Raw genomic sequence first — 14,982 nt, 5'->3', positions numbered from 1 at the left:
CCCTATCACAGATAAATAAATAAAATATATAAAAACCAGTTAAATCTCAATTTATTCACAAAGTACAGGGTTTATTATAAGATTTTTTTAATTCTTCGTTGAACTGAATTTTAATTAATATTAATTTATAAGGATTTTCGTTGAACTGAACGAAAGTTATTATTATTTTAGTATATAATAGCCGTATGTATTATAATAGTCGTTTCAATTCAACATACGTCACAGCTTACACACTGCCAACAAAATGTACGAATGTAATATCGAAAGAAAAAACTTCCATATATACTGTTTGCTACCAATGTTTCCTCAAGGAAAATTAGTCTCTAAGTATTTAACGCCATCTATTGAAAATATATTTAATTAATTAATTTTTCTATTGGTGTTTTATATTTTTTAAATGTAGGTAGGTAGATATTTTTACCATTTGTTTTTCATATTAAACAATTAAATATAAATATATTTAAAAGGCATTTGAAAAAAATTCGACAACAGCACCGACACATTTCTTTTCATTTTTATTTAATAACTTAATATGCCAACACCCATGCGATGATATTTCATCGGGTACAACACTAATTTTAAATAATTTTGAAAAATACCTATATAATATTGGGTTATATAATACCTATATAATATAAAAGAAATAATAGGAAATTATATCAAATATTAAATTTCCTTTGCAATAATAATTGTTCATACATATGTTTGATAATCATTTTCCATGTTGACAACTGGGAGTTGTTACACATTATATATTCATATAATATGATGTATTTTCTTGCAATGCGCAATCTTGATAGGACCACATGTTTCATTTCATACAATATGGAACCGGAACCAATCTATGTATGTACATATGTCATAGTTTCTAGCAGATTGACCATTCTATTGACTTTTCAACATTGGTTCGTTCCAGGTTCCTCTGGGGGGCTGAAATGTACATCGAACCCACGCTACTGGGACGTTAGTTACGTCTTGTAGGGAAAACTTTACGACTTGCATTCGTCTGTGGGCGTCTGACATTGGAGCGAAGCGGTTTGTTTGACACAAAAGGACGTATTGAAACGTGGAAGTGGGGAAAAATCGATGGGGCGCCATTGCGCAAGTCCTGGGGCGCCATAGCTCAGTCGCCTCCCGAACAGCTGGGGGAGCAGCCGCCATCCTCAGCCACATCTTCAAGAGCCCACCCTCGTCAACAATCTCCAGAGGCCCCCGTCGCCACCTCAGAGGGACGGTCGAACACCCTGAAGTATGCTGTAAGGGCACCGGTGTCGGTCCCCCTTAAAGGTAATGCCCCTAAATTGTAGCTAATTGCATCCGTGGTACCTGTTTTTCAAAGGTCAAAACACCTCGTGCCCATATGGTAATGTTCGCGTCGCATTTTTCCATATCTAGCTGGAGAGTTGCAGCAGCTGGCGCTGAAGCTGAAACTTCGGTCGTGTTTCAGGTCTATTTTTATTGTAGTTGAGGACTTGTTGATCGGCCGGTGTGTTTGTGTGCGTGTGTGTGTCTGAGGTCACATTGGCCATTTTGCGACCACGTTGTCTTCAACGTTTATTTATTGAGCTTGGAAATTACGATAAGATTCGATTGATTAGGTGTGGTAATTGCGTTGCATATGCTCACGAATTTTGACTTATATTTTAGGTGTTTTTACCTACATATGGTTGAAAATGTTGCAACTTTTTATGTGTTTTTTTCATACAATATAAAAGCGAAAATTTTAGTCGTTTTTACTCGACTAAAAATAATGGTGAAGTTGCGTTCGTCAAAATATAATACTACTTATGTGAGCTAGATTTGTTGACAGATCTACATAAGTATTATACATATTGGAGAGTTCATTTTACTTCAAATCAACTAATTTCACTTATGCTGAATTTTAGCCTGTGGAAAAATACAATAAATACATAATATAATATGGTAAACGGGTTTCATCCCATATTTGAATCGCTACCATGATAACCGCCGCTGCTGTCGCGCAGGAAAATTGCCCAAATATTGCTCAGCAAATGCTTTTTTTTGCGATTTGGGCAGTTGTGAGCAATATTTGAGCAGTTTTCTGTACGAAAATTTTCTTGTGCGACGAATTTTCGTGCGACAGGAGTACAGCGCGAGCGATTTTCGTAGCGACGGTTATCCCGGTAACGATTCACATTTGGGATGTAATCACCGAACTATATAATATATGTAAAAACAATAGTTTCAACTTACAGATATAATTTTTTTAAAGAAATTTATTTAAAAATGTATATAATATATGTATGTATGTTACTTACATCACCCATACAGTTCCATAATCAATATGTTACTTACTATTATTTATTTATTTTATATTTTTGGAACATTGTGGCATTACAGGAAGAACCTTGTGCTCTACAATGGCCTACATAATTTATTTATTTATTTTTACATAGATATATACCAGGACGGCCTAACAGGTAAACCCCAATGCGCCTTCCTAGCCAATTACAAACATTGCAGAATTTTTTTATTGCACAAATCGCTGAATTTCCAGATGCTGAAGAACACGAAATTTACTATTAATTAATCCATAGAGGCATTTTTTTACATATTGTACATAAATCAAATTCAGATATTGGTGACATAATGGGTAAGATTGTTTTTGCCAATTTGATGAAGGAACCGTTTCAACAATGAAATCAGATAAATTGGCAAACTCTGATGTAGGAAACGATCGACTTACAGTCACAAATATCCAAGTCCGACCAGCAGCATTAAATATTAGCATGGGATTGAACCCGGTAACCTCTCGGTGCTTAGCATTAACGCAATCACCGAGCCATACTTCTGGCTAAGCAAACAAGATAAATATATTATTAATACGTAGAATAAATATAAAAAAGCAAAATCAGAAAAAGATTACAAAAAAAACAAAAGAAAAAATAATACATAAAAATGAACATGAGGAAAAAATAAAATAAATACACAATAAAAAATATATAATTACAGAATACATACATATTAGGGAATGAACCGAAAATTTTAAGTATGGGGGAAAAATAAATTTATGTTTAAGATAGTCCATTACTTTAAATTATTCTACCAAATATAGATGCTATTTTAATTATCCCATGCGAGTATTTTTTTAACATTCTCGTCTTTTTAATATTTCTTGTACAGTATGAAATGAATTTTTAAACATACTGAGTTGGCTTTTACGTACATACGTATATTATAAATAGAAGATCAATAATTTGTAGACATAAAAAAGTGTATAGCATTATTATATTTTTTTTGATAAACTTTATTAATTTTGGTGAAACAATTAAAATATTTGGTCAATGTGTGGGTCAATTACATAGATTGAAATTTAAGTTTAGAATAGCGTAGGTGTCATGATTAAGTTAAGTGATTATGTGGCATTTTTTTTTTTGTAGATTGCCGTATGGAATGAAAGGGGTCGATCAAGTCCTTTTAAGCCGCATTTTATTTTTAGCTTAGGGTTGCAGAGGAAAAGTTAATTTGATCAATCAATCTAATTAATAAAATAACCTGAAAGGAGAGAAGTGGCGTAACTTTATTTTTATCAGACCAAGAAAAGAAATGGGGAAAAAATAGAGATTTTTTCAGTGTCTTTCCACACAAGAGATGTTACCGAGACATTTAAAACGAATGATCATTTGAACAGATATGCTGTTTCTACTCTGATACTACATACATATGTATGTATAAACGATTCAGAAAATATTTTAGTGTTAATAATTTTGATACATTCAACACCCAACAAAATGTTACGACATTCAATATATGTATATATACCGATGCATATTGTATGTATAATATTTATTACAAAACACAGGAAAATTTCATTGATATGCCTTATCTTTCAATAAACACGAATACCGCAAAGTTATCATGAAATTTTTTACACATTATCATAAATTTCCATATTTTTCAATTACAATACTAATGTACGAATGTAAAAGTATTATATTTTGACACCTGTTTTTCAGCAAGGTCGATATTCATATTTTTCACCCATACAAAACTAGTATTAATATTGCGAATTTTCTCGATCTACTTGCATATCTATATTAGAGAGGCTTTACATTAGTACTCCGTTCCGTTTCGGATGTAAAATAATTGATATCGGGAGAGAAAGTTTCTAAGAAGCTGAGCAACAAGTATTATGTGAACGTCGACATCAATATTGGAGACCGCAATCCAATATATGTATGGCGAGAACCGAGAATGTCAAAGTGCATTGCGCATAGTTTCGCAGTGGAAAATCAAATAGGAATTTCCAGGAAAATTTAATTGCATTGGAAAGTTGGATGCGATGCCAGTGAGACGGGGAATAAATATTATATATTGAAGCAAAAGCAACAAGTGAAATTGTATCCCGTTTGAATTATATACATATGTATTATGTATAGCGATATCTTCTGTAGTATGTACTATATTATCTATATCGACAATTACGTTCATATTTATCTACATATGTACATAAGCTCGATACTAGGCTATGTAATTATATGATTAATATGTTCTACCATGAAACGGACTTCAATAAATCGGGTAAAGTTCTTTGAACTTTTTAGATTGAAAAGGTAACAAATTTATGTGTATAATTTGATATGCAAATATATGTATAAATGAAGCCAATTTCACAAAATTACACGTTGGAGCGTTCAATCTAATTATAAAAGTCTATCTAAATTATTTTTCGAACGACCGTAATTAACGTAAACGGTTTATAAACTAATTAACATGCATATTGTCTTATTATATTCGTCTTTAACGCAAATACATATGTACAAAAAATATATTATACTTTGACATTTAATGTGATTTAATTCTTTCTGACAATTTTTTTTTATAAATTTACTAGCTGAATTCGGCATGCGTTGCAATGCCATAATAACGCATGCAATCCCGTTCCCGTTCCCGTTGCTATTTGTCGGAAAAACACATTTGAAATTATTGCGTTGCAATGACACTCATTCCCGTTTTTCCCGTTTCCATTCCCGTTTTTGGGCGATTTTTTTCCACACTAATCTTTCCGGACATGCATACAACAAATCCTGAAAGTTCCATCGAGACACACAGACAGACATTCAATTTTATATACATATGTATATATGTAGATATTTGATATCTATAGTCCATGTCTACAATATGTTGCATGTGAAAAACCTTATTAAGATAAGCAAAATTTTACTACTAAATATATAAAAAAAATACATTGCCGAGGCTTAATGTACATAAATTAGAATGAAGTGAGCGGAGCTAGAAATTACATAAATGAGATGAAGTTCCACCAAAAAATAGTTTGCTAAAGAGGTTAGTGCGGTGCTGAAAGCCTAGAATCTTTTTAACGACGAGCCTTTTGTCTCCCAACTGATGGATTTTGTTCAAAACACAATACAATCGGACAAAAAGATTCTCAAAAAAAACCAAAAGACTCTCTTGAGAGAGTTGCTATCAAGGAGTGTTGGTGCGGTGAGCCCCCTAGTCAAAATTAACAAATCTACATCAATATAATATGTAGCAGTGAAATAAACGAAAATTACAAAAAATGAATGGATATTCTCAAGAATTTGTCCGTATTGTACACTGATGAAACGGGTGACCGTAAAAAAGTCGAAAATGTTCGTTTACCATGCATACATATGAAAAACGGTTAGTATATATATATATACATATGTATATCAGTATCTCTCTCCCCCCCGTCGTACATCCCCACTTAATTTGCGCGAGCAGGATACAACAGGAACAAGAGGAACAGGCTTTTCCTCCCATTTCCTGCGCGCGCACATTAATCAAGGCTGTATGACAAAAAGAGAGATAATTTCACCGCATGCACTCATATTTTTTATTGAAAAATCAACAGACAACAGGATGTACATAGATATGTATAAAAAAACAAATAGTAAATATATAATATATGTAACATCCGAGTCCAATAACAGATTTTTACAAAGATTATAAAAAAAATGAAAAAGATAAATATAAGGAAAACAAATGAAAAAGAAAAGAATAAAGGCTATAACATGACAAAATATGTAGAACATTGCATAATTAAACTATAGTATTAAAATATTGGAAAAAGGTTATTAAATAGAATATAAGAAGAAATTGAAATTTACAAATATAAAACAAATGAAAAAGGTAAATACAAAATTAACAAATGAAAAGGAAAAGAATGAAAGCTATAACATGATTAAATAGCACATTACATAACTAAACTAAAGTATAAAAATATTTGAAATATTGGAAAAAGGTTATAAAATAGAATAGGAGAAGAAATTAATCAATCGGTCAAGATTCTCTTGATGTTAGACCTCATATATATATTATATACCGTTTATCATGCACCCTTTTTTTTGATCTTTCGACTTAAGATCTTTCGATTTTCGATCTTTGCCTTCCGATATTTGCTTTTTCGACCTTTTCACTTTCGGTGCCGTGAGGTAGACCCTGATGAAACATATGGTATGACATACGACCGAGCTATGTTGCTGGCAATAATATTACGAGGAAGGATATCATTTACCATAAAGTAAGCTCTAAAAGGAAAAATACCTAGGAAATAATACTATACGAGAGGGTGAAGGGTGGTGGGTCTTCGCTTCGCGGTTGACGGACTGGACTATTAGCTGAATGGACACTTCTGACACGTCTAAATGGACAAGGCTGCTACGCACCTTTTTTGTTCCACTCACCCCTTTCGCAATAGAGATTCAACTATATAAATTATATTGTATGTAATATAAATATACTAATATAAATTATAAGTTGAATGGATCTAAGCTAAGCTAGAAATGACTCCAATCCGCTCGCGGTAGAACCCCAGCTTAAAGCTAGTTGAGTCCCAAAAGACAGCATCATACATAGCTCCACGTATACAAACATATTATTAAGCATATAAAATAAATGTATTCTTACTGTCTGTTGTTTTAATATATTATAATAAAATGACATAACATAATTTCTCATTATATAAATCGAGAATCTTGTGCGTCACCAACTTCTCGCACCCCATATTCTGTTTACGATTACGTAAACACTTCAATATCCAATTATTAATTCTCAATATAGTATATATATAAGACATTGGAAACGAGATTATATAAAATTATCCCGCTGCCTTCGATCAGGCTACTGCTAAATTAGCGGTGACATCTATGTTTGTTTCGATACTCGTTGATTGGTTACAATTTGGCGAGGATTGATTGAACATCGTGTACGTTAATTAAGCCTCTCAAGGTAGCAATTCTGTGTCAATATACAATATACATATATATATATATATATATATATATATATATATATATATATATATATATATATATATATATATATATATATACGTGCAAAAGTCTCGGTTCAAATTATATATGTACATAGTTATATTTTATCGATTGATACGTGGCTTCGTTTTCTGAGGACCAATCTTGAGAATACTTACATATTTTGCTAATAAACCGATTGCACGAACTAATACAAACTTGTAAGTTCGATTTCATAAATAAATAGTCGCCAACGATTCATTCAGTTATATGTATATAAGGCTTATATGGCTTATATTATAAGCCATAAAGTAACGTCACCATTCGCTATCATGACCCAATCTTCCGTAGTTTCTAAACGTAAACTTTTATGCGAATTCATCGTCAACTTTTACTTGAAATAACTAACTACATATATACGTTATAATAAATGGACAGTGAACATTTATTGAATAACTTTTACTATTCACCACTTTTATTTTAAATAGAAGCTAAATCTTTTAATATTTTATATAAAAGTTTGGGTTCCAAAAAAGGAAAAAGCTGGGTACCAAATCCCCCCCATTTCACATGAAATATTTTCCAATTAGAAGAGATATTTTTTTATATTGTATATCAATATTAGTCACAGCCATTCACCATCCACTGCCGGATGAAGGCCTCTCCGACACGCTTCCACTCGTCTCTGTTTTGCAACCCTCATCTATCATTTTTCCCATCTTTCTTGCAGTCTTTACCCTTTTACATACTCTCAGGCACCATTCCAGCATTTTTTTTGTCCATCTTTCGTCCATTGCCATTTCAATCTCTTCACTATATCCACTACCCTTGTCATGCTTCTCACCCACGTATTCCGCTTCCTATCTTTTCTCGTTATGCCGAGCATGCATCGTTTCATACTTATTTAAGCTCATCGGACTTTTTGTAGCATTGATCTTCTCGATAGACTGGGAAAACACATTGATAGAAGATCGTTTTCTTCAGGCAGAGTGGAATTTTTTATTTAAAAATGGCGTCCATTCGTCCAAATGCATTCCATCCTAATTTCACACGTCTCTTTGTTTCTAAATCTTTACTACCGAATATGTGTATTATTTGTCCTAAATATAAATAATTACTCACTGCTTTAACTATTTCATTATCTAATGAAATAATTGTATTATATATTCTCTATGATTGATAAAACTCTGTATTAACGATGAAGGCCATAAGAAAGTTGAAGCCAAAATGTATAATTTAAACTGATTTAAATCAATGACCTTCGCTTGTGGACTAAAACTAATGTTTTAGTAAAATGAAAGCCGTGCTGAATACATTTTCGGAAATGTGTACGTGCGCGCATAAACGCGCCCATCGACTTTTATAAACGTATGAGATATTTTGATAAAACGTTAAAGGAAAACGTTAATCACACACAAATTCCAAGGCGATGATGCTGAAATTCCTGCTAAAATAAGCTCTGTAAATATGAAGCTTCTCGAAAATTTTATGCATTTAGTAAAATAATGAACGCTTTTGAACGCAGAAAGTGAATCACTTATCTCAATATCTTATTAGATTGGTATAGAAAAACTTTAATAATACATCAAAAAATTATTTTCTAAAAATGCTGTCTATTCGGGGCCCTGTGCGTAAATTCGCCACTTCCAACAACCATTACAATTCTACTAGAATACACTCTATTGGTCCACTAGTTAGCTTATCAAAATAATTATCATACTATTTTTCAAAGAACGCAATTGATTCATAACTAATGATTAATGGTTTTAGCATGTTTTGCCTCTTTTGATGGAACAGAATAATCAAAAGGAAGAAACCAATCACTGATTATTGCATCCGTCCCAAAATTTCAAACGAATGGCGTGTCATGTAACCTACTTCGAAGCCTCTTCTTAAAAAATTACCTACAACTCGTACATTACATGTACTTCGCATTTCGTGCCGTTGATCGCTCACGTAAGCCATCACGAATTCAGATTTTAATATAGAAAATGGTCGTTTTTCATAATAACCTAGTTATACACGTACATAGATATACAGTTATGTGTGTATATAGTATATATGTATATATATATATATATATATATATATATATATATATATATATATATATATATATATATAGTTATATATGTATAGTAGAGTAATTAATATCGTCACAACGGCAAACAGACATAGCGAATAATTAGTACGCCAACGCGAACTCCCCGTGACCCCGCAAATTCCATAATAACTCCACTACCCAATTAAAACCTTCGGAAAATTTTAATTAAAACAGCCGTTATACGATTTCTGCACATCTTCCAATAAAAATAAGCACGTAGGCACGCCCTTATATCTCGATAATCGATCAAGCTAGGTGTCACGTGTGCCATTTTGCAGATACGTGTTAGCCATTTTGCGAGATGTAATGGTGGATCTTTTCTATGTATATATATTTATATAATATACATAGTGTAATCTAAAGCCTTGAGCAAGCTTTAGCACAGAGATTAATCAGCAAGTCTGCCCAAACTTCTTTCGCTAATGATATCGGCATTATTTTTTCGCTGTTTTCTATTCCATGCCTAGTGACGTGCAACGTCGAAGGCGAGTTTTGATTAATGGATTTTTCGAGCTTGGCTCGTTGCTGTATAACAATTATTATATCAACATTCGGGATCTCTTTGTCAAGTTTGAGCTTTTCAAAAGCGTTTTCGAGATTTTCCAACGCAAATGCTTTCCATAATGATCGTATAGGTAAACGTAATTTGGCAATCTATCATATAAAGTACGATATTTGTCGATAATGCCGCTTATTTTGTCATATCTGATCTGAGCCACGCGTAAATGTTTACGTTTGTTAATATATGTATGTAAGCAAGTGATCGTGATTAATGATACATTTTATATATATATATATATATATATATATATATATATATATATATATATATATATATATATATATATTTAAAAAAAATCTAAATCTAGCGGCAATGTGAAGATCACCCTAATATACATATGTACATACATGAATAATCAGAGAGCGTGTACGTATAAAATCAGAGACGTGGGTATTTACATGTAAGCCGAGAAATTTGAATATTAAGCTTGTTAAAATGGGCCGAAATATCCTTTGTAATTTGTGGATCTATTATGTGATCGACTGAATATGATGTGAGCTTCAATCACGACTCTCGGAAAATTGCCGATATCCGGTGGCTGGCCGTCTATGTAGATAGTTCTATATGTACAAATGAACTTAATTATAATTACTTAATTGTGTATATCAAATTATCTGTTTTTGTTAATTAAGTTAAAAAATACGCACTATATTATAACTAAGGATTCGTATACCGTAAGTATTGAAACCGTTTCTAACAGTTTTTTGTCAAATTTCGACCTTCGGGACCATTGATAGTAACGAAAAACAATAATTTAAATGTTATGTTAGTTTAATTGTGATCTAATGAATTTAGAATAAAACGTTGTATGGATTAGTTAAAAAATGAGTCAACACACAACATCCTTTTTGACCTGACATTCAAAGGAACCGTCAAGTATATCATAAATTTAAAATCAAAGATAAAATATGCTGAAAATGTTGTACATATTTTTTCCCTATTAAACTATTTCAGAATACATATATTGATTTATAACTGACTGTTAACAATGAGAAGACTCGTCGCCTTCCATTTTTAACGAAAACCTATTTTTTTCGCTTGAAAATTATTTGAATACATACATTTATAATATTTAAAAGCAAAACCATCCCTTCCACATAAAAAAATCTTCAAAGCAAGAAGCACGCAAATATTTATTTACATTTTTTTTTTTGAAACTCGCTGATCGGTAATTCGCGTGTTGTGGAAGGAAATTAATTAAAGTAATTAATGATTAGCAATTAACCCACAACTGATTAATTAATATTTAATTGTTAATTAATTAAATTTTATTGTTCTTAATCTTGATATTATGTTAATCTGATTTTGAAATTGTGCACGAGTTAATTTATCTCGGATCAATGCTATCGAATGAGGGTGGAAGACGGAAATTAAAAGGCATGGCAAAAAACTCAATATTGAAACTGAGCAAAATTTTGAAAGACCAAGGCATTTACTGTGTCTGTGACATTGCGTCTGGTCCGAGCTTTGGTCTTCCCTGTATTTCTATATAGTGTGGAGATATGGACAATACGAGCTCGGAAAGGCAGATAATAGACGCGTTTGAGATGTGGTGTTGGAGATGGATGTTTAAAATCCCCTGGAAAGCGAGAAGAACCAATGCCTCTATCCTACAAGAGCTGAGGGTTGGTGATTGGTGATCTTCCATATGTCTTAGGCGTATCCTGCAATTCTTTGGGCACATCGCGAGGCTAGATCAAGACAGCCTGTAAAATTGGTCGTTCTTGGGAGCGTTTAGGGAAGCAGAGGAAGAGGACAATTCCCAACAAAATGGAGTGACCAGGTCAAGGCTGCCACTGGGAAAACGGTACTGCGAGCTACGGGGTGTCTAGAAGGCTGGAGGTTAGATTAGGGAGGTTAAAAGACGTGAAAGTCACGACCCTCAGATACGAGGAAATCGACCATAAAGAAGAAGAATCACAATTCAAATATTTAAATAAAAATGAAATACAAAATTAAATAAAATTCATTTATTTTATCGTGTTCAACATTGCTTGAACATATCGATGGCTTGGTACACAGATATTGTACAACCATTTTTGAATTTGTATCGAATTTTAAGTTTGTATGAATATTAAGCTGAAATAATTCAGGTTTTTGAAATTATATCGAATTTTAAGTTTGTAGATGCTGGAATAATTCGGGTTTTTACAAGCTTTTTATTAGTTTCACTTCGTTAGTTAGTCTGTATGGTAAACTTCCTACACTCTTCCGATCGCTTTGAAACTGTGCAATTTTGCGAGGTTTGGCCGCCGATAGAGATTTCAATTGTAATTGATTTTGATTTTTTATTTCATTTCAATGTAATTCATCATACATGTATGTATGTACATATATAATATCGCTATTCTGTATGTTTGTGTATCTGTGTATAAGCGATAACGCTCGCCGTACTATAATAGTCGTTTTGATTCGACATACGTCACAGCTATAAGCACTGCCAACAAAATGTACGAATATAATAACGAAAGAAAAAAATCTATATATACTGTTTGCTACCAATGTTTCCTCTAGACAAGTCTTTGAACATTTAGCGCCATCTATTGAAAATGTATTTAAATAATTATTTTTTCTATTGGTGTTTACATTATATTTTTTATATGTAGATAAGTAGTTTTTACCATTTTTTCTTCATATTAAACAATTAAATATAAATATTAAATTAAATATATTTAAAAGATATTTGAATAAAATCCTACCCGTTCGGATCGAACACAGGACCGACACATTTCTTTTAAATTTTTTTATTTATTTAAAAACGTAATATTCCAATACCCGTGCGATGATATTTCATCGGGTACAACATTAGTATATTTTATTTTATTTTATTGTCACAAATCAATACACACTCGCCATTACAGATTTGCTCCAATGCGACGGGTGTACGTTAATGAAATACATAAACAATCAGAAATCAGAAATACAGTAATACATACATATACAATCAGAATATATAGAATATAACAATTAATCAGAAATAATAATCATAGTGACATCTATGGATTACAGATTACTGTGTATAATTAATACACATTATACACAGGCAGATTTTTGTGACAACAGGATTAGATTTTTTAATACCAATTTTTCAGGAACCGTTTCAGCAATGATCAGATAAAATTGGTAAACTCTGATAGAGAAACGATCGATTTGGAGTCACAAAACCCCCAAATCTAACCAGCAGTGGCGAGGACACGAACCTATGACCTCAGTGATGCTAAATATATACGCTATCACTAAGCCAAATTGCTGGCTAATATATAATATATAATTTACTAGTGGTTTTACCCGGCTTCGCTCTGTATTTGTAAAATAAACCGCTTAAACATGACTAATATTATAGTAAACATTTTATTAAATTTATTTGAATAGCTTTATTTGTTGTTTTTTTTTTTATTAAATTGACTGTCTCGTATAAACAAACATATATACTAATAGTCTTTCGAATTTATATGTATACCAGAATCTGGCGCCCCCCCCCCCCGGGCCAGAGGCGAATTTATTTGTCGACATAAAAACTTCGACTTGTTTTCGTTTCCCACCCAACTATAGTTACAAAGTCTCTTTCGAAATTATATTTTAGATGTAATATGATGCAATCATATAATATTATACTATGGGCCATATAAACAAACAAAAATAAATTGAAACTCCGGCTTTATAGGAGAGTATTTAATTAACCATTTAACTATTGTTATATGTATTTTAATAATTTCGGTGTTAAAATGAAACTATTTAATATGCGGTAAACCGCATATTGCCATTTTGCGGTTTTGTTACTACGATTAAACGTTAATACGCCCACTATTTCAAAAATGCGGTTTACTTTTTTTTTCAAATGACTGGATTTACCTTTGTAATTTTATTTTATAACATTGAATCATTTTTTTACTATTTATTTCAGGCGGCATGCGGCGGCTGCTGCTGCTGCTGCTGCTAGGCTGCTGCAGCTTCCTTCCAGCAGAAGCTGATGGCAACGTTGGTGAGTAATCCTTATTATAAATATCCAATTTATCGATTGTCCTAATCCCAAGAGCTTATCGCCCTTGTAATTGTTTGTTCTCTATAGAGTGCGTGCGTGCTTTGTACATATCTAATCGTAATTAGTCCAGGCCGATAACAGGTATCGGAATACGTGTAATGTATACGTACATACCTACATACATACAACTGTGCTTGCTAAAAGCTTTTATTCAATACGTAATGTTTTGTCTATACGAGAAGCTTGTCCTCTGACGTTATATGCGTATACATATGTACGTATAATATATCGGTCTCCGTGACGGGCCGGAATGTGAAATTACCGAAAACGCAAATATCGGAAGGCAAAGATCGAAAATCGAAACATCTTAAGTCGAAAGATCAAAAAAAAAGTATGGTAAACGGTACATACTCACTTAATTTGCGCGAGCAGGATACAACAGGAACAAGAGGAACAGGCTTTTCCTCCCGTATTAATGTGCGCGCGCAGAATACGGGAGGAAAACCCCGTTCCTCTTGTTCCTGTTGTATCCTGTTCGCGCAAATTAAGTGAGTATGTACCATGCACCCTTTTTTTTATCTTTCGACTTAAGATCTTTCGATTTTCGATCTTTGCCTTTCGATATTTGCGTTTTCGGTAATTTCACATTCCGGCCCGTGAGGTAGACCCACTATATATATATATATATAATAGATAGAACAATGTTAATAAAAAAGGTATTTTAAATAATGATCGAATTTCTATAATATATGTAATGGTAGGAGTTTTTTGAAAGGATCGTACATAGAAAAACAAAACAGTTTTAATATTTACATACGCTACATTGAAGAAATGTTCGCACACAGCCTGGGGTTAGTTGGGGCAGAATTTTTTCCCAATATTCTTTTTATTTTATATGTTGTTTGGATTTTTGAATATTACATAACATTTTGTATTGTGTTGTGATTTTATAAAAGCGCTTTCCGCCCTCAGTCGCTCAATTCGATATGGCTATATTATATTGCGTTGCGTTAAATTTGAATTTGAGAAGTTATTCAGTGGGAAAATTTTAGCCGATATTATCGCGCGTTCAAACTTG

General features: G+C 32.4%; 1 protein-coding gene across 2 annotated transcripts in view; it reads left to right on the top strand.

The window, feature by feature from the left end:
* Positions 1-758: 758 nt before the first annotated feature.
* The window catches only part of IA-2 (tyrosine phosphatase IA-2), a 46,346-nt gene continuing 32,122 nt past the window's right edge, over positions 759-14,982 (top strand). For both annotated transcript variants that reach the window (XM_077445101.1, XM_077445100.1), the window contains exons 1-3: positions 759-846; positions 917-1,287; positions 13,827-13,904. In XM_077445101.1, coding sequence (XP_077301227.1) covers positions 13,832-13,904 — 73 coding nt within the window. In that variant the 5' untranslated portion in view covers positions 759-846; positions 917-1,287; positions 13,827-13,831. The remainder of the gene's footprint in view (positions 847-916; positions 1,288-13,826; positions 13,905-14,982) is intronic.

This window comes from Arctopsyche grandis, chromosome 13 (genome assembly GCF_051622035.1).
Source record: "Arctopsyche grandis isolate Sample6627 chromosome 13, ASM5162203v2, whole genome shotgun sequence".
NCBI lineage: Eukaryota > Metazoa > Arthropoda > Insecta > Trichoptera > Hydropsychidae > Arctopsyche > Arctopsyche grandis.
Note: the sequence above shows the minus strand (reverse complement) of the source record. Positions and strands in the feature narration are given on the sequence as shown.